General features: G+C 37.0%; 1 protein-coding gene across 1 annotated transcript in view; it reads right to left on the bottom strand.

The window, feature by feature from the left end:
• Positions 1-2787: 2787 nt before the first annotated feature.
• DAL1 (E3 Ubiquitin ligase family protein) overlaps positions 2788-20883 on the bottom strand; it is a 29549-nt gene continuing 11453 nt past the window's right edge. The window contains exons 7-11 of the mRNA XM_039042546.2: positions 7219-7331; positions 6993-7103; positions 6666-6709; positions 6479-6587; positions 2788-3246 (exon numbers count right to left, since the gene is read on the bottom strand). Of these exons, the coding sequence (XP_038898474.1) occupies positions 3144-3246; positions 6479-6587; positions 6666-6709; positions 6993-7103; positions 7219-7331 (480 nt within the window). The 3' untranslated portion in view covers positions 2788-3143. The remainder of the gene's footprint in view (positions 3247-6478; positions 6588-6665; positions 6710-6992; positions 7104-7218; positions 7332-20883) is intronic.

Raw genomic sequence — 20883 nt, 5'->3', positions numbered from 1 at the left:
TATTAAAATATATCATTTGTTAGTCACCAATATAAATATTAATATTAATAATAAGACCTATAACTTATTTAGAAAGTGAAAAGAACATAATTATTAATTTAAATGATTTTTATAAATTATTTGATTTACATACATATTTGTCAATATTGAAATTTTATTGATAAATTCGTGGAATTAAAACCTCGATACAGATATAGAGATAATATCCTTGTATGTACGTATGAATATCAAAGAAGCTATTGAGAGTGACAAAACACACACATTTACGACTTTAAAAAAGAAAAACAATGTGAGCTTCAAAAAAATAAGTTTAGGTTAAATTACAAATTTGGTTCCCTAATTTGGAAAAAATTAGAATTTAATCCTTATGATTTTAGAAGTTAGAATGTAGTCCTTATATTTTGACTAAAAAAACTCTTAAATAGTTTCTATGATTTGATAAAATTTTCACAAATAGTCTCTACTATAGGAACGATATATGAGAATCTTATCAAATCATAGAGACTAAATTCTAATTATAAACTATAGGAACTAAATTTTAAATTACAATTTAACCGATAATTTATTTGAAAGAGGGGATTAAAAAAAACTACTCTTAAAACATGAATCATTTTGGGCATACAAGTGGGAAAACTTTTGTCACATTCATGAAAAAATTGAACCTTGGTCCAAAACAAAACATACTTCTTTGTATCCATCCCCTCAAAAATCTGACTAGGAATCTTGGCAAAAACAATATGCACCAAGAATGGATTTTTATTTTTTGAAAAAAAGTACACATTGTTCTCTCTTTCTCTCTCTTAAAGTGCTTTTACAAGCTTTATGTGAGTGAGTATTGGAGGGTAGGAAGAGCATCTAAGAAAGAAAGGTTGAAAGAGATAAAATATTTTGAGCCATCCAAAGTGAGTGGAAGTGATTATATACCACTTTATGCTTCAAACTATTGAAACAAGTCATGTGAATTGATCTACACCGTTGAACATGAAAAAAAAAGGAAAAAAAAAAAGTAGAAGGATTTGGATTCCTTTGCATGATGGTGTAGAAGTTGCTTGAAAGGGAAGTTTAACCATATTTAGTTTCGATATCGATACTTGGTTTCTCTTTTTTTTCTCATATTCTTTCTTAAAACATCTCTCAAATGCTCTGTTTTTTTTTTTTTTTTTTTTTTTTTTAACTAATACTAATATATATTGTTTTTTTTAATTATATTACATTATAAGAGAAAGAAGATTCAAACCTACAACTCGTAAGAAGAAATACTCGACCAATGCAGTAGTATACAACAACAAAACTGATGTGTTTACGTAAAAGTGTTAGAACGTTTCAATATATAGAATTCAAGAAAGTTCTTTTCAATGATTTTGCAATTTTAATCTCATGAAAAAGTAAAATCATGTCATGGAGCACTTTTTTTCCCTTCTACAAGTTGCAATTTTTCTAATCTTCTCTCTTTCAAAAGACTAGCTTTGTACTTAAAAACTTCTATTGTAATATTAATGAAATCACTTTTTATCTTAGAATAACAATTCATGCAAATTTGATACTTACCCAATTCAAAGAAACAAAGACTTCGAATTGATAACTATTCAATTTCAGTTTCCTATCTTTAACAAATAAAAACATTTATAAACTGTCGTCTCTTCTAGAAACAAAATAACGATAAAATGTAAACATAGCAAAATCTATCAGTGATAGATTTTATTAGATTTATTAAATAGCATGGAATTTCATATCAAAACCAATTGACATTGAGAGAACTCGTCTATCTTATAAAAAGTGTAAAGACCCTTCATTTTTCCAACGTGGGATTCTCAACGATATAATTTATCACTAATAGACTCCAAAAACTAGATCCAAATTTTGTTATTGTGATCTACTAATAGTTTGAGTCTGATTGCTATATTTGTAACCATCTAATTTAAATGTGAGTCCTACACCTATTCTTCAACCCCTTTGTCCCCCAACCTGTTCTAGAAAGAGAATGAAAAGTAGAAGAGATAAAAGGAGCAAATCCTTATTGATCTACCTGTATCTATCTCATCTAATTTGATGGGCCTTAGATGCCACCAACCAACCAATGAAGCCTATAGAAATGTACCAAACATGCAATGATAAACACTTTGACATTATTTCTAATGATTTCATGTTGCATCATACTCTGTAAAATCATGTAAACAATAATAAACAATGAACAGCAAAATAATATATTCCCACTTCATTGAAGATTCAACAACAATACTTTTATAATTTTATATTTTAAAAATACATGAAGTGGATGGCCATCATTATGTGCAAGGTGACAAATATGGACCAAAAAAGGAACTGAGAAAATGGAAAATGGAAACCAGGAAAAGACATCCCTTCTGTCTTGTGCACCTCTTTAATAATTCAACAACAATTTATAAATGAAAACCTGAGTCTTGTGACAGAGACTATAGGTTTGATTACAGATAGACAACACAACACCAATGAAAAACAAAGTTTATTTGTTCATGCTGATGACATGAATCAGCATGCATTTTTGGACTTTGGAAAGTGTACAACTCTAACTATGAAAGCCACAGTAATATAAAGAAAGCAAACAAAAAAAAAAGGTGGAAGGATGACAACCCCCAATTTCTTTTTTGTTTCTAAGTTATATTTTAGTTTCTAAACTCTTGGTAAATATTCCATTTTGACCCCTGAAGTTTCTATCTATCTATTTTAATACCTAAAGTGGTTTTCAGGTACAACTAAGTTCAAAACTAAAATTTTAAAGTCAAGGAATTAAAATAGAAGAATTAGAAGTTTAGGGACCAAAATGAAATAGGTAAGTATGACTAATGACCTTTTTCTCTTCCCCTAATGGGTCCATCTGAGAGTAATATGATAATATACATAGAGATGTTTAGTTCCATTTACAATTTCAAAGACAAAGGAAGTTAGTACACAGCAATTACGTTTAATTACCTTCTGAAAGAAGCTTTCAACTGCTATCCGGGGAGGTTGCAATATGTAACTGGCTAGTCAGATTCTTGCAACATGTGACAAATGCCTTCGTTAAGAAAACGATATGATAGCTTTTCAGATTTTTTAGTACAGCTCCAGACATATAGAAGTGCTCGTGAAGGTTAATGATGATAACGAGTCCTCAAAGCTGAACATTAATGGCGGAAAGTCTTTACTACCAGCTCAATTCGCCGACGACAGAGGGGACAGTTTGTTAAATGTGAACAACATGCTACACAGCAGCACATATGGCCGCACCTGAAATCACAGCCAGTTGACCAGTTTTTATGGATTAAATACTGAGATTTTTAGAATGCTAAACTGCAATTGATTTTATTCAGGATAAGGTACAATAAAGGCGTAAAAGTTCCTTCAAGCCTGATACGTTACAGGTTAACTAGATAGGTGATAATCATTAGTGTAACAACCCAAATTTGTACGCATACACTATAGAAAATTAAATGTCAAATGTTAAGTAGGACAAAATTTTATTTAAGGGGTGATAAATGTAATACCCTAACCCTAATTTAGAAAGCAGAAAAACAAATAAAATATATAATTAAGAATGAAAAATATATAAACTTAATAGAAAAATTGGGTGGAAATTTAGAATTGGAAAAAAAATAAGAAATTTATTAATTATCCAAAAATAATGAATAAGGAACAGAATAATTAGAAGTTGGATGCTATAATTCAGGAGACAAAGGGCAGTAGATAACTTTTTGTTTGGGCACTGCTCATTGGAAGAATTGGAGGCGAATTAATTGCCCATATACTCTTAAAATTTGAAAGAGTTAAAAAGAAAGTGGAATCCACAAGCAGTGAAAGCAACCCACGCGTGAAAAACTAGCGGAGAGAAAATTGGAGAGAGCGAGATTCTCAGCGAGACAGTGGGAGAGAGCGAGAGTCAAATCAGCGAGAGCGAGAGTCACGAGAGCCAAACCAGCGAGAAAGCTGGACAGAGCGAGATTCTGAGAACAGAAAGAGCGAGATTTGGATAGAAGCGTGGATTATGTGTTGAATTTGGCCACGATCTTATAGATTATACATGGAGAGCCCTAAAATTGAATACAAACAAAGGTTGATAACTTTTTGTTTGGGCACTGCTCATTGGAAGAATTGGAGGCGAATTAATTGCCCATATACTCTTAAAATTTGAAAGAGTTAAAAAGGAAGTGGAATCCACAAGCAGTGAAAGCAACCCACGCGTGAAAAACTAGCGGAGAGAAAATTGGAGAGAGCGAGAGTGGAGAGAGCGAGATTCTCAGCGAGACAGTGGGAGAGAGCGAGAGTCAAATCAGCGAGAGCGAGAGTCACGAGAGCCAAACCAGCGAGAAAGCTGGACAGAGCGAGATTCTGAGAACAGAAAGAGCGAGATTTGGATAGAAGCGTGGATTATGCGTTGAATTTGGCCACGATCTTATAGATTATACATGGAGAGCCCTAAAATTGAATACAAACAAAGGTTGAAGACGTAAGGGCAAAAGTAAGCCAAAATTAGGTGTCTTATTAAGAGAAATTCTTAAACCTAAGTAATTTTAAAGAAGCCATTTGTAGGATGAGTTGTCACACAGAGAAGAGTTGGAAAGGGCTATAAATAGGAGGCTTTGGGCTGGAAGTTAAACTCATTCTCAAACAAAACTCAGTAGTAAAAATCATGTGAAAAGGGTGAAGTAATTTTGTTAGTTTGAAGGAGAAAACGCGAGGGAAGTGCTGCCCAAATTTCCTTCTGATTTAAGAGGGAAAGCTCTACCGATTAACCATAAGGAATAACTAGGATCGCAGTCAAGGTAAATAGTTTATCTCACCATCTCTTTAAGTGTTTCATGGTAGTGTACCTTTAATATGTTGCATAATTATGTTATTGTTATGTTGCATTACATGTTTAAAATATGTTATTGTTATGTTGCATTACATGTTTAAAATATGTTTATCAACAAGGGACCTCATGCATTATGTTTGTTCATAAGATTAAATTTTAATTAGACAAAGGTTATGCTTCTAGGGCTAGCAGAGCATGTATGGTTGCACCCCTCTAGACCCAATTCTATGTCAAGTTTATGCTAGGGACTAATAGGGTATGTATGGTTGCACCCCTCTAGTCCAATCTTACGTTTATGTTAATGGTTGATGTTGGATGCGACTCTGGCCCTACTGACTGCATGACCCGCTAATCATCAGATGGGTTAGTTTCCGCCTAAGTCCTCATCTTCCTATCAGGGCGGAGAAATTTATGTTAGAAGCATAACCGACCACCACATATTATTATATGTTTTCGGTCCCAATCATATGTTTTCAAAACATGTTGCATGTGATTGTGCATTTGGTCACTACCCTTGTGAGAACTACTTATTGGGTATATTATATACTCATCCTATTTTTACAGACTTTGTAGGTAAGGACACAGCGTAGGTGGCAGAACTGGACGTCACTCAAATGGCCAACCATCAAACTCACTATTATAGGCATATGCATTTTTGTATCACTACGCTAGTGTTTTATGGATCCTAGTGTTTTGTAAAATAAACTTTTTATATAGTTTTCTACCTAATTAATAAAATCTTAGATACGTTCTTTTGAGATTTTTACCAAAACTCATCTCATAATAGAAAAGTCTAAGTATGCATGCCGTAGCGATTAGACCATAATATGTAAGGATCCGGTCGTTACAATTAGGGGAAAAAAAAACCAAATGTGCTCCATAGTAAGCACATGAAGGGTTCAAAATAATAGTAACTCTTACATGTAAAAACATGTAAGAGAGAGATACCATTATCCATTTAAGGACATAACATTTAAGGATAATTTAGTGCTTAAAAAATTATCATTTATAAAACGACATAACAAAGAACAAAAGGAGGAAAGAAAAGACTTGTGATCGTGTTTTGACAACATGCCAAAAAAAGAAAAAGAGCCAGGAGAGGAAACATAAGCCAAGAGAAAGACGGCCAATTAGAAAATTAAGAGTCAATAAAATCTTTCAAGTAAAATTAAGTTTTATTTTTAAGAGTATAGTTTAAAAAAAAGGGGCTCGAATATAGTAAAGCCGTAAAGGCAAAATCTAGAAGTTGATCGTTTGGCGACATTCATGAGAAAGAGACACCAAGTGTGCTTAGTCATGCTTTCATACAACAGTGGACCCAATAAAAAAAAGAGGTACTTCTAGTGCAATTAAGAGTGGACTTCCACTCTCGCACTAAAACATCAAAAACCGGCGTATAACACATTGGGATGTATTCTAATTCCATTTCCAATTCCAATTACCGGCTGCCACCAAAGGCAAGAAAACCAAATTTATCTAAAATCTCTTCGAAATTCACTCGCTTCTCAATGAAGCAATGTTTCCCAAGTCTGTTCACCATTGATGCTGGAGCTAGTGAAGATATTTAGATCACTGCATCTATCATCTATCATCTATCATCTCTAGGCACGGGAGAAACATTTGTGCGTGTGTGTGTGTGTTTGGGGGATGAAGAGAAAGAGCTCTTACGGGACAAAAACAGCATTGTAGTCTCTCTCGAGGCATATTACACAAAGATCTGGCATTGACCGGTCTCTCTTTGTACCATCTGTTCCATTGCTGGCCTTTTCATCTTCCCCTGGAGCAATATAATTTTAGTATCATCCATGTGTATATTTATTTCTAGAGGCTATATATCAAAAACTTGGGATTCTACCTTCATTTTCTTGGCTTGATCTCTTGGCAGCTGCAGCAAGGACCCTGTACAATCAGAATATTTCTCAGCTAGCTTATAGAAAAATAATAATAATAATAATAATAAACATGGGGAGGAAAGAGACACGAGAGATATTCCATAAGGTTGACTGGTATATTATAAGCATCTATCTTTATAGTTGGTCCTTGGTCGTCCCTTAAAATGATACAAATTATAAGTGTTTTCTGGATATAATTATTCATATCTCTATGTGCAGTCTACATTCAAATAGTGCTTTTGAAAAAGAACGAATGAAGCAAATCTAATAAGTAAATAAACCGAGCGCACCTTTTCTGCAATTCCCAGCGACGCCTTCTCTCCATGAGATAAAGAATAGCATGCTTTGTGACCAGATACAAACCAAATATACTCAAACCCACGGAAGCATACTTGTACCACCTGGTAAGTATCCGTGTCATAACAAAGCACAGAGAAACAAATGCCCAGCATATACATACATTATGGGCAAATAAAGAGATGAAAATTTCTATATAAATAGGAGGACATAATCAACCTGGCCCACTTCCCAAGATTGCTTATGAGTTGATCAATTGTTTTTGGGGAGACATAAAATGGTCCTTTGTGTGGACGTTGAATTCTGATGGTACCAATGTCATCTTTGGCAGCCTGATTACCAAATAGACGAATCATAAGTAATTCAGAAGATAACCATGGTACTTTCCTATTTAAAACAATCCATGCAGACTATAGGAAAACCCTTCTCTATCCCATTAAACTGAATTCATCACTCCATTTGAGAAACCCCGTACTCTTAATCAACATTCATCAAAGCTAGTTCATCAACCCGCTTCCTACTTAAAAGAAGAGAAACAACATTCATAGAAGAATATAAACAAGATTTCCATATTAGAGGTACATTCAAAAGCTATATTTCATAGAATCTTCCAACATAGAAGGACAAAATTAAAGGAAAAGGGAATATTTGGAGAGTCTGCTAGTTGTTTACCATAAATGGGGTATATCTGATTCATCCTATATCACACCTTTGCAAGGTCCAAGAAATTGGGGACATTTTGAATTGTATTTTTCCAATGATTATTTCATTAGAACTCAAGGACATAGTTGTACAACCTAAAAAACAAATCATGTTCAAGTAAGGTCGTTCCAATGATTATTTCATTATGAATGGGTTCTAATATCTTAATGGAGGATCATCTTTTTCCAATTGTGATAGGCAATCGAGAACCGAGCAATTATGAATCAGTTTCTTATATTTTTGGGGTAAATGCACTTTTTATCTCTAGGGTTTGGAGTTCATGTTTATTTGGTTTGTGAGGTTTCAAAAAATACACTTAATCCTCCATATATGCAAAATGATTCTAAATTATCCCGGAACGAATGGCATCGTTGAAATTTCAAGGACTCAAACATGAGAGGGAATTGAGCAAAAAATGAAAATGAAATTTCAATGACTTGCCCAGAAAGTGAGGAATCTCTCCCAGTTAAAGATTTTAAAAATAATCAAATAACTCTTGAAGCCATATTAACAAAATTTGACATTTTCTTGTGTTGAAACACTTCTGAAACTAGTAGATGCGAAGACCCTTTGCACTGAACTATGAATGGCATGGGCGGGCGTGAGGAATAAGTGTGTCATTAGGAAAATTTAGGGCATGTTTGCTTTCCTCGAGATAATTTAGCTGGTCCTTTGCCAGTGCTTGTGTATAGCAACTACCCTATTAAACGGCTATCTACTACACTTCTATTAGACAGTCCCTACATAAGTTGATTCGAAACCTAGCTTTTTATTCCATTTTGAGCATGGTACAGTGAGCGAATGAACAAAATATCTTCTGCAGAAGACAGAATTTATAGCATTGAAGGGAGTTCAAGCATAAAAGATCACCCTGATAAAGAGATCTCAACAAAACATTGATTTCCCCTTCAAGAAATGGCCTCTATGGATGGTCCGATTTTGTGCACTACACATTTTCACTCATAGACAGATTTTTGTTCACAGAGAATGTTATAGATAAATTTGGTTTCTCTACAGTCAAGAGGATTAAGCAACCCATATTCGAAAATTGCCTCATTTTTCTATTCGTTAGGGCAGACAAATGGCCAATTGGGACCAACCCCTTTTTGTTTCAAGAGTATATGGCTACCCACTAGTTTCTCGCCTACAGTTGAATACGGGTGGAAGAACACCCCTCTTAGAGGTGGCCAGGCCATGGACTCATCCAAAATCTAAAGGGCTTAAAGGAGGTCCTCAAAGCATGGAACAAACTACTTTTGAGTGTGTCATGACTCAAAATAACCAGACTTTGGTGGAAATAACTCTGCTCCATAATTTAGAAGAAATAGAAGGAATATTCACGGAGTCCAACATAACAGCCTAAAATCCCAATTGCTCGCCCTTACTGCTAAAAAAGTTCTTTGGAGATGAAAACATAAGCTGACTTGGCTAAAAGATGGTGATTTAAATGCTCGTTTCTTCCATACAGTGGTGGCCACCGAAAGAAGAAAAAGCTCAATTCTTGAAATCTTATCTCAAGAGGTGTCAGTTTACTTACAAAGGCTAAAATTAATCTGAATTCATTCTTTTTTCTTTTAAATCTCTTTACAAAAAGGGCGAACCTCCAGAAACTTCCTCCTTTTAATTGGAGCACTATCTCAACTCAACAAGTCTTACTTCTGAAGTTAGCTTTTATTGAACAGGAAATTTGCCGAGCAGAGACTTGCTTATAATCCCCAGCACATCCTTAGCTTTTATAGAATTTTGCCGAGCGGAGACTTGTTTGAACCACAAATCGGGAAACCTTTACTCTATTCAACCACTGTCCGAGATATTTGGGATGCAGTCCGACGGTTATATTCGAGGTGTCAGAACACATCTCACCTGTATACTCTACGTAAACAGGTTCACGAATGCAAACAAGGGAGCATGGATGTAATGTCATACTTCAGCAAGATGTCATTGTTATGGCAAGAAATGGATCTATGTCGGGAGATCATCTGGAACTGCCCGCAAGATGGAATTCAATACTCCAAGATAGAAGAGGATGAGCGTGTGTATGATTTCGTTGCAGGGCTGCACCCCAAATTTGATACAGTTCAGAGTCGAATACTAAGGCAGAAACCAATTCTGTCTCTCATGGAGGTCTGTTCAGAGGTTAGATTGGAAGAAGATAGATCGAGTGCAATGAATGGGCCGGGTGTTACCACTGTAGAGTCAGCTGCCTTCGGGGTGAAGTCCGCTGGAGCTGATGGTGACAAGCAGAATAGTAAAGCACCCCCAGTATGTGAGCATTGCAAAAAATAGTGGCACACGAAAGATCAGTGCTGAAAATTGCATGGTCGCCCTCCAAATGACAAGTCGAAATCTAGGCGTGCTCTAGTGGGTGAATCAGTTGAGGGGGATGCACAACCTCAGACACAGCCTCCAGTGACCAACCCTGGTGATTCAGGTACCATAGGGATCGGAACAGTTGCTCAATCAGGTAACCCTCAATCTTTTAGTTTCTTTGTTGAAGGGAATGAGTTATGGATTCTAGATTCAGGAGCGACCGATCACTTGGCTGGCTCATCCGACCTGTTTCTCTCATACTATCCAAGCGCTGGAAATGAGAGGATTCAAATGCGGATGGGTCCTTCACTCCTGTTGCTGGAAAAGGCAGATTGTCACCATTTCAAGGATTAACTCTGCAAAATGCCTTACATGTGCCCAAACTTTCTTACAACTTATTATCAATAAGCAAAATAACAAAAGATTTGAACTGTAGAGTTGTCTTCTCACCAGATACTGCTTTGTTTCGGGACTTGAGCTCGGGGAAGATGATTGGCATTGCCCGATATGACAGAGGCCTATATTTCCTTTCTGCAGATGCTTCCTCCAGAAGCTTGTTTAGGACTAGTCTTTTATCTTCATTTACTATGTCTGAAACAAATTATTTATTGTGCCATTTTCGTCTTGGACATCCTAGTTTTCAATATATGCGATATTTATTTCCTCATTTATTCCATAATGTGAATGTTTCTTCATTATCTTGTGATGTTTGTATACGTGCTAAACAACCTCGCGTGTCGTTTGTTTCTCAGCCTTATAAACCTACCCAGCCTTTTCACCTGGTCTACAGTGATGTTTAGGGTCCCTCAAGCATCTCTACCCTGTCTGGTAAACGGTGGTTTGTAAATTTCATCGATGACCATACCCGACTTACATGGGTATATCTTCTTGCTGATAAGTCCGAAGTTTTATCTACCTTCAAACAATTCTATTCCACTATACTAACACAGCTCAACACAAAGATTGCCATTCTTCGGAGTGACAATGGTCGTGAGTTTGTCAATCACACCTTCCAGGAATTCCTAGTGTCAAAGGGGATCATCCATCAAAACTCGTGTGCATATACTCCACAACAAAATGGGGTGGCTGAACGGAAAAATCGCCATCTCATTGAAGTTGCTCGTTCCTTGATAATTCCAGCATCTCTTCCTTCATACCTGTGGGGAGATGCAGTTCTTACCGCAACTCATCTAATTAATAGAATGCCTTCACGAGTTCTAAAGTTTCAAACTCCTCTTGAGTGCTTCAAAGAGTCCTATTAGTCTACCCGTCTTATTCCTGAGATTCCTCTTCGTGTATTTGGGTGTACAGCCTTTGTAACTCATGGTCCACACTAGACTAAGTTTGCCCCACGAGCTCAAAAATGTGTGTTTGTCGGGTATCCCCTTCATCGGCGAGGCTATAAATGCTTTCATTCATCCTCCAGAAAATATTTTCACTATGGATGTCACGTTCCTTGAAGATAAACCATTCTTTCCCGTTAGTCATCTTCAGGGGGAGACCACGAATGAAGAGACTAACAATTCCACGTACTCCGTACCTATTAGCCTCAATCTTGAGCCTAGTCCTAATATTCCTGAACCAAGTCTACCTAGTCTTGAACCTGACTCTACTCCTGTTGTTCCTGTGTCGGTTCTTCCTACTAGACAAGTGCCCTGGATAACATATTATAGGAAGAATCTCAGAAAGGAAATTCAGGAAACCCCAGTGTTCCATCGGAAAGTGTCCAAGTGTCGAAACCAGCTCAGGTTCAAGATCCCGTTGTTCCATAGGAGAGTCTTGAAGAGAAGTCTGGGAACATAAATGATGAGACGAGCTCAGAGAAGGTTGAAAATTCAAGAGGTAATGAGGTGCTGAAAGATCCTCAAGAAGATGCAGAATTATCTCAAAAGTCTGATACTGAAGAGGGACAGACGAAAACTGACAACTATGATACCACTCTGGATATGCCAATTGCTCTGAGAAAGGGAACCAGGTCATGTACAAAATACCCTTTGCATAGTTTTCTGACCTATAGTAACTTATCTCCTGGTTTTAAGGCATTTACTACTCAGCTGGATGCTCTAACAATACCTACCAGTGTACATGCGGCCATGGAAGTTTCCGAGTGGAAAGCAGCAGTAATGGAGGAAATGAGAGCTCTCGAGGCAAATAAGAATTGGGAGTTAGTAGCTCTCCCTAGAGGTCACAAAACAGTTGGTTGCAAATGGGTGTTCACAGTGAAATATAAGTCTGACGGAACACTCGAGAGATATAAAGTCAGGTTAGTTGCTAAAGGGTTCACTCAGACGTATGGGATTGATTATTCAGAAACTTTTTCCCCAGTGGCTAAGTTAAACACGATTCGTGTTCTTCTGTCTGTCGCCGTAAATAAAGATTGGCCCCTACAACAACTAGATGTAAAGAACGCCTTCCTAAATGGTGAGTTAGAAGAGGAAGTTTACATGAGTCCACCTCCAGGTTTCGAAGCTAAGTTTGGGAATCATGTTTGCAAACTCAGGAAGTCTTTATATGGGTTGAAGTAGTCCCCTAGGGCATGGTTTGATAGGTTCACTGTGTTTGTTAAATCCCAAAGGTTTGTTCATGGGCATTCTGATCATACCTTGTTTACCAAAAAATCACCCTTAGGAAAGATTGTTGTGTTGGTAGTGTATGTTGATGACATCATCCTATCAGAAGATGACCCGGCAGAAATTGCTAAGCTAAAACAAAGGATGGCACGTGAATTTGAAATCAAGGATCTTGGTAGTTTGAAGTATTTTCTCGGGATGGAAGTGGCAAGATCGAAGGCAGGAATATCTGTTATCTCAGTGGAAATACACTCTGGACTTGTTAAAGAAAACAGGAATGACTGGATGCAAACCTATTGACACTCCTATTGAGGTCAATAGTAAACTGAAAAGCATTTCGGAAGGAGTTCCTGTGAATAAGGAAAGGTATCAACGCTTGGTAGGAAAACTGATTTACTTATCTCATACTAGGCCCGACATCTCCTATGCTGTGAGTGTAGTAAGTCAGTTCATACAGGGTCCATATGAGGAGCACATGGAAGCTGTGACTCAAATTTTGAGATACCTGAAGTCCACCCTTGGAAAGGGCTTGGTGTTCAAAAAGCATGACACACGGAGCATCGAGGCATATACTGACTCAGATTGGGCCGGATCTGTGATTGATAGAAGGTCAACCTCAGGGTACTGTACCTTTGTATGGGGTAATTTGGTAAGTTGGTGGAGTAAAAAACAGGGTGTAGTGGCCAGAAGTAGTGCTGAGGCAGAGTATAGAGCTATAAATCTAGGAGTGTGTGAAGAAATCTGGTTGCAGAAAGTTTTATCTGATCTTCACGAGAGTAGTCCAGGGCCCATGAAGCTGTATTGTGATAATAAGGCTACCATCAGTATTGCGAATAATCCCGTGCAACATGATAGAACCAAGCATGTGGAAATTGACAGGCACTTTATTAAGGGAAAGTTAGACCGCAAAGCTATCTGTATTCCCTATGTACCTTCAGTCCAACAGGTTGCAGATGTTTTTACGAAAGGGTTATCGAGACAGACGTTTGAAGATTGTATTGGCAAGTTGGGTCTTGCCGATATCTACGCCCCAACTTGAGGGGGAGTGTTGAAATACGTGGAATTAGCCCTAAGGGTTTTTTTGTAATTTACTATATTTGCTAAATTAGGGTTTCACCTAATTCTATTTATATCTGAGGTTGGGTCTATTGTATGTATGACATTAAATAATAAGTCCTTTTCTATCGTGGTTTTTCTTCCCTGAATTAGGGTTTTCCACATAAACTCCTTGTGTCTTCTTCTTTCTATTCAATTTCAATAATAATATATATTTAAAGTAATATGTATAGTCGTCCTTTATCGTAATTTTGTGTATCCTAGATTAGGGTTTTTCATTCACCTATTATATATGTATCTTTTGTCTAATTAAATAATAAGAAATTCATCCTCCAAAAGTACGGAGTACATGGTATCAGACTGATATTCGTTTAGGATTTAGAATATTTGTTTGACGGCTTTGTTCTCGCAAAGTTAGGGTTTGAGTTTGGGCCATCAACTTCGAGTGCCGTTTGTCCACACCGCCCACCTCAGTCTGCCTTCATCGTTCACCAAAAACTACCGCGCATGAGGTACACACACCACCAAGTTGGTTCTGCCGTGGCCACGTGCCTGCGCATGGAAGCGTATGCATTCGGATTTTCTGCTTTCGTCGGTTGGGTTCATCTCGGGTTGTCTTTTCCGATCCATCTTTGCCTTTTGTTCTATCAACATTTACTCAAGTGTGAGGTTGTTTGGAAAATACCCTTTTGTTCCCAAAGTTTGTGAGGTTTTGTTCTAATTTGGGATTGTTTTGCTCTTTAGTTTACCTTGCTTACGATTCTGATTTGTTTAATTCTGCTCGTGGGGTCGTGTGTTATTTCTTAATGGATGAGACGAAGCATATGATTGTATCTAATGTAATTCCCTTAGCATTAAAGATAACAGAACATAAGTTAATGGAGCTAATTACTATGATTGGCGTCGCACGATTCAGTATTATTTACTTAGTACCGATATGGATGATCATGTAACTTAGAATCCACCATAAGATGATATGAAAAAGGGTTGGCTTCGTGATGATACTCGACTTTATCTTCAAATTAAGAATTCCATTGAGAGTGAGGTTGTTAGTTTAATAGATCATTGTAATTCTATTAAGGAACACTTAGAGTTCTTAGAATTTTTGTACTTGGGAAAAAAACATATATATCAAATGTTTGAAGTTTGTATGCAATTCTTTCGAGTCGAACAGAAAGTAGAATCTGTTACAAGCTACTTTATGAGGCTAATAGCTGGCAAACTCACCTTATTACCTTTTAGCTCGGATGTCAAAGTTCAACAAGCTCAACAAGAAAAGATGGTTGTTATGATATATGTATGGAGACTGATGAAGGCAGGCAAGACAAGGGAGAAGGTAGCAGTAATACTAAAAGAGTGACAGAAGGGGAAACTACAGAAGATGAAATGATTGAAACTGTAGAGAATGAAATGGTTCTTGCTAATGATGATGCGGAAGATACTACTGAAGTTTCTGATACACAGATGGTCGATCATGGTGAGGAGCCTGGAGAGGTGAAAGAACATGATGCTTCACTTGATCTTCCTATAGCTTTGAGGAAAGATACTCATTCATGTACTAAATACCCTATGCACAGTTACATGACGTATAGTAATCTGGCATCCGAGTTCAAAGCATTCACTACTAGTTTGGACACTGAGGTGGTTCCAGATGGCATAAGTGTTGCAATGAAAAAACCAGAATGGCGGTCTGCTGTCATGGAAGAAATAAGAGCTCTAGAAAAGAATAGAACCCGGGAACCGGTGACTTTGCCTGAAGGGCACAAGACAGTTGGATGTAAATGGGTGTTTACTATAAAGTACAAGTTAGATGGGACGATTGACCGGTACAAGGCTAGACTCGTTGCAAGAGGCTTTACTCAAACCTATGGAGTAGATTATTCTGAAACTTTTTCACCTGTGGCTAAACTTAACACTATCCGAGTGCTCTTGTCAGTCGCTGTGAATAAAGATTGGCCTCTACACCAACTTGATGTTAAAAATACGTTTTGAATGGGGACCTTGAGGAGGAAGTCTATATGAATCCCCCTCCTGGGTTCGAGAGTCGATTAAAAAACAAGGTGTGTAGATTGAGGAAGTCACTATATGGATTGAAACAGTCTCCAAGGGTCTGGTTTGACAGGTTCACGACTTTTGTGAAAGCACAGGGGTATGTTCAGGGGCATTCTGATCACTTTTTTTATAAAAAGATCAACATCAGGGAAGATAGCTGTTCTTATTGTCTACATTGATGAAATTGTTTTATCTGAGGATGATGATGTAAAGGTCATGAGGCTAAAAACAGAGATGGCTAGAGAGTTTGAAATTAAAGACCTCGGGAAGCTAAGATACTTTCTAGGAATGGAAATGGCTCACTCAAAAGAAGGTATATCAGTTTCTGAACGAAAATATACTCTGGACTTGCTAAAAGAAACAGGTATGACTGGGTGTAAACCTGTTGACACACCAGTAGAATACAATGCGAAACTCGGTGATAAGAATGATAGAATTCCTGTTAATAAAGAAAGGTATCAGCAGTTAGTTGGGAAGTTGATATATTTGTCTCACACAAGACCTGATATTTCTTATGCAATAAGTGTTGTGAGTCAGTTTATGCAAGCTCCTTGTGAGGATCATATGACAGCAGCTGAACGTATTCTTCGGTATCTGAAAGGAACTCCTGGTAAAGGCCTAATGTTCAGGAAAACCAATAAACGATATGTTGAAGCCTACACTGATTCTGACTGGGCAGGGTCTGTTGTTGATAGAAGATCGATGTCTGGGTATTGTACGTTTGTCTAGGGAAATCTAGTCACCTGGAGAAGTAAGAAACAAGGAGTTGTTGCTAGAAGTAGTGCTGAGTCTGAGTATCGAGTAATGAGTCTAGGGATTTGTGAAGAAATCTGGTTGAAGAAAGTATTATCAAATCTCCAGCAAGATAATGAGCTTCCGATGAAATTGTTTTGTGATAATAAAGCTGCCATCAGTATTGCAAACAACTCAGTTCAACATGACAGAACTAAACACGTAGAGATAGACAGACACTACATTAAGGAGAGGTTGGACAGTGGAAACATATGCATCCCTTATATTCCTTCAAACCAACAAGTTGCTGATGTACTTACAAAAGGGTTACTGAGACAAAATTTTAATTATTGTGTAAACAAGTTGGACCTTGTCGATATTTATGCTCCAACTTGAGGGGGAGTGTTGAAAATAGGGTTATTAACCTAGGGGCATTTATGTAATTGTGTAGACCCCTAGGGTTTTATACAGTGTGTCCCTATGTATTCAGTGTATCAAATTAAAAAGAATAAGAAAAGTCTTTAGATCGTGGTTTTTCTCCCTGTACTAGGGTTTCCACGTAATCTTCTTGTTTTTCTCTTCCCTATTCTTTATTTTTAACAGTCTCAATTGTCTTTTAGTTTAATTTCTATTAGCCAACTTACATGCGACCTTAATTGTTGTGTCTCGTTTTTCCTTGGTTATTGCTTGTTTCAGGATCGTATGACGAAGAAGATTATTAGTAGAGGACATGAGTCGATGGGCCTTTACATTTCTAACCACCAGATACCAAAAGTTATAGCCTGCTCTGGAGTTACATCCCCGTTTGCAATTCATTGTCGTCTAGGCCATCCCTCTTTGTCCATGTTGAAGAAACTTTATCCTAAATTTCGTTCTTCGTCGTCTTTGAATTGTGATTTGTGTCAGTTTGCTAAATTTCATCAATTCTAGTCCTAGAGTCCATAAACGAGTCAACGCTCCATTTGAGTTGGTTCATTCTGATATTTTGGATCCTTGTCCATTCGTGTCCCAAACAGGTTTTCGTTACTTTGTTACTTTTGTTGACGATTATTCTCGTGTGACTTTGTTATATTTAATGAAAAATCGTTCTGAGTTATTGTCTCATTTTTGTGCTTTTCATGCTGAAATTTAAAATCAATTTAATGTCTCTATCAAAACCTTGTGCATTGATAATGCTAGTGAATATTTCTCTCATGTACTTGCATCTTACTTATGTGATCATGGCATCATTCATCAATCCTCTTGCGCAGACACTAAATCTCAAAATGGAGTTGCTAAAAGAAAGAACAGACACCTCATTAACCCAACCTTATCCTTTCAAACGTATGTTCCAAAACAATTTTGGGCTGATGTGGTGTCCACTGCTTGCTTCCTGATTAATAGAACGTCTTCCTCTATCCTCAATGGAGAGATTCCTCATTGTACTCTTTTTCCTACGAAATATTTGTTTCCAATTGTCTCTAAGATCCTTGGCTATGTTTGTTTTGCTCAGGATATCCGTCCACATCGTACCAAATTAGATCCCAAATCTTTGAAATGCATTTTCTTAGGCTATTCGTGTGTTCAAAAGGGTTATCATTGTTATTGTCCTACTCTTAATAGGTATCTTGTCTCTTCCAATGTTACGTTTTTTAAAGATGTGCCTTTTAGCCCCTCAATGTCAAGTCATTGTAAAGGAGAGAAGGATGATCTTTTTATCTATGAGATTACCTCTTCCACATCATCTCCTACTCAACCTTCTTCTGTGTCTCTTCCTTATCGCCCATTTGTCACTCGAGTTTACTCCAGACATCCTCCACAACCACCTTCAGACAAATGTCTTACATCAATGGCTTCTTCGACATCTGATCCAAAATCGAGTGATGATCTACCCATTGCCCTTCGAAAAGGTAAACGCACTTGTACTTACCCTATTTTTTCGTTTGTTTCATATAACAGATTGTCTTCACCCACCTATTCCTTTATTACATCTCATGATTCCATCTCTATTCCTCACTCTGTTCATGAAACTTTATCTCATTCTGGGTGGCGTAGTGCAATGATTGAGAAGATGATGCTTTGGATGATAATGGTACTTAGGATTTAGTCTCACATTCGGCAGGAAAGAAGGTTATTGGATGTAAATGGGTGTTTGCTATAAAGGCCAATCTTAACGGAACAATGACCTGGTTGAAAGCTTGTCTTGATGCCAAAGGTTATGCCCAAATCTATGGGACTAATTATTCTGGTACATTTTCTCCTGTTCGACTATTTATGTCCATGGCTGCTACTCACAATTGGCCTTTGCATCAACTCGATATTAAAAATGTCTTTCTGCATCTTTAGGAGGAAGTTTAAATGGAGCAACCACCAGGGTTTGTTTCTCGGGGGGAGAGTGATAAGGTGTGTTGCCTTCGAAAATATTTGTATGGACTAAACAAAGTCTTCGTGCATAGTTTGGTAAGTTTAGTCAAGCACTCAAATGTTATGGTATGAAGAAAAGTACTTCTGATCATTCTTTAATTTTATCGACAATCTGACAATGGTATTACTTTGCTTGTTGTGTATGTTGATGATATCATTATCACTGGAAATGATATATCACGTATATCTTCTCTCAAGACGTTCCTTCAGGGTCAACCTCATACTAAAGATTTTGGACAATCGAAGTATTTCTTGGGTATTGAAGTAATGAGAAGCAAGAAAGACATTTATCTGTCACAACGAAAATATGTACTTGATTTGTTGTCTGAGACTGGAAAACTAGAAGACAAACCATGTAGTACTCCAATGATACCAAATTTCCAACTTGCTACAGAAGGATAATTATTTAAAGACCCTGAGAGATAATAGAAGATTAGTTGAAAAATTAAACTATTTAACAGTGACAAGACCAAATATTGCCTATTCTGTGAGTATTGTGAGTTAGTTTATGTCTTCTCCTACAGTGGATCATTGGGTTGCAATAGAACAAATTCTATTTTATCTAAAAGTTGCACCTGGTCGTGGGATCTTATATAAAGATCATGATCATACAAGGGTTGAATGTTTTTCAGATGTTGATTAGGCTAGTTCTCGAGAGGATAGGAGATCGACCTTTGGATATTGTGCTTTTGTAGGAGGAAACCTAGTGTCATGGAGAAGTAAGAAATAGAATGTAGTTTCTCGTTCGAGTGTTGAGTCATAATATAAAGTTATGGCACAATCTGTGTGTGAAATTGTGTGCAACTTTTATCTGAGATGGGTTTCAGCGTTATCGTGCCAGCTAAATTATTGTGTGATAATCAAGTTGCACTTCACATTGCATCCAATCCAGTGTTTCATGAACGAACTAAACATATTGAAGTGGATTGTCACTTTGTTCACGAGAAAGTACAAGGGTTAATATCTACAGGATATGTGAAGACTGGAGAACAATTGGGAGATATCTTTACCAAAGTTGTAAACAGGGCAAGAATAAGCTATCTATGCAACAAGTTGGGCATGAATGACATATTTGCTCCAGCTTGAAGGGGAGTGTTATAATATATATTTAAATTAATATGTATAGTTGTCCTTTATCGTAATTTTGTATATCCTAGATTAGGGTTTCTCATTCATCTATATACATGTATCTTTTGTCTAATTAAATAATAAGAAATTCATTCTCCAAAAGTACAGAGTACATGATTGACTCACTTAGTAGACTTGTGTCTAAAGCCAAACTAGAGGGGAAAATTAAAGGCTTTACGTTGGGATTATTAAGCTACTACGTTTATAGAAGCAATAACCGTAAATGGTCCAGAACAGTTGGGAAATATTCAAGTACCTAGAGGGGAAAATTAAAGGCTTTACGTTGGGATTATTAAGCTACTACGTTTATAGAAGCAATAACCGTAAATGGTCCAGAACAGTTGGGAAATATTCAAGTACCTAAAAGGGCAAGCTATATCAGAGTAATTATGTTGAAGTTGAGTCGAGGTAGGGCAAGACAGTTTTTCTATTAGCCACCAATAATTTGCAGATGATACCATTTTGTACTCCATTTACAATGAGAAATCTATAAAGAACCTATACAACGCCATCAAGATCTTTGAGACATGCTCTAGCCTTTCCATCGATCACCACAAATCAGAAATTTTGGCTATTGACCTTGAGCAAAGTGAAGTACAGAACATTGCTGATTCATATGGATGCAAGGTTGGATTGTAGCAAAACTCCTACCTAGGCCTTCCTCACAATGATAAGCTGGGGCAATTTCCTTTTGGCTTCCTATGGTTGAAAAGGTTGAAAGAAGACTCGAGACTTGGTCAACTCAGCCAAAAAAAAAAAAAAAAAAAAGGTTAACGCCCCTCTCCCTATTGGCCAAGCTCAATTACATCAAGCCTCTCCTCTCCGGGCATTGCCCTGAAAAAGCCGTAGCAAAAGGCGATCAGGATCTAAGTTTTTCAAATTATCCCAAATAAGTAGAGCACCATTGAGAGAAAAAGATGAGCTCATATAT

This window comes from Benincasa hispida, chromosome 9, assembly GCF_027475165.1.
Source record: "Benincasa hispida cultivar pf3 chromosome 9, pf3_genome.v1.1, whole genome shotgun sequence".
Classification (NCBI taxonomy): Eukaryota; Viridiplantae; Streptophyta; class Magnoliopsida; order Cucurbitales; family Cucurbitaceae; genus Benincasa; species Benincasa hispida.
Note: the sequence above shows the minus strand (reverse complement) of the source record. Positions and strands in the feature narration are given on the sequence as shown.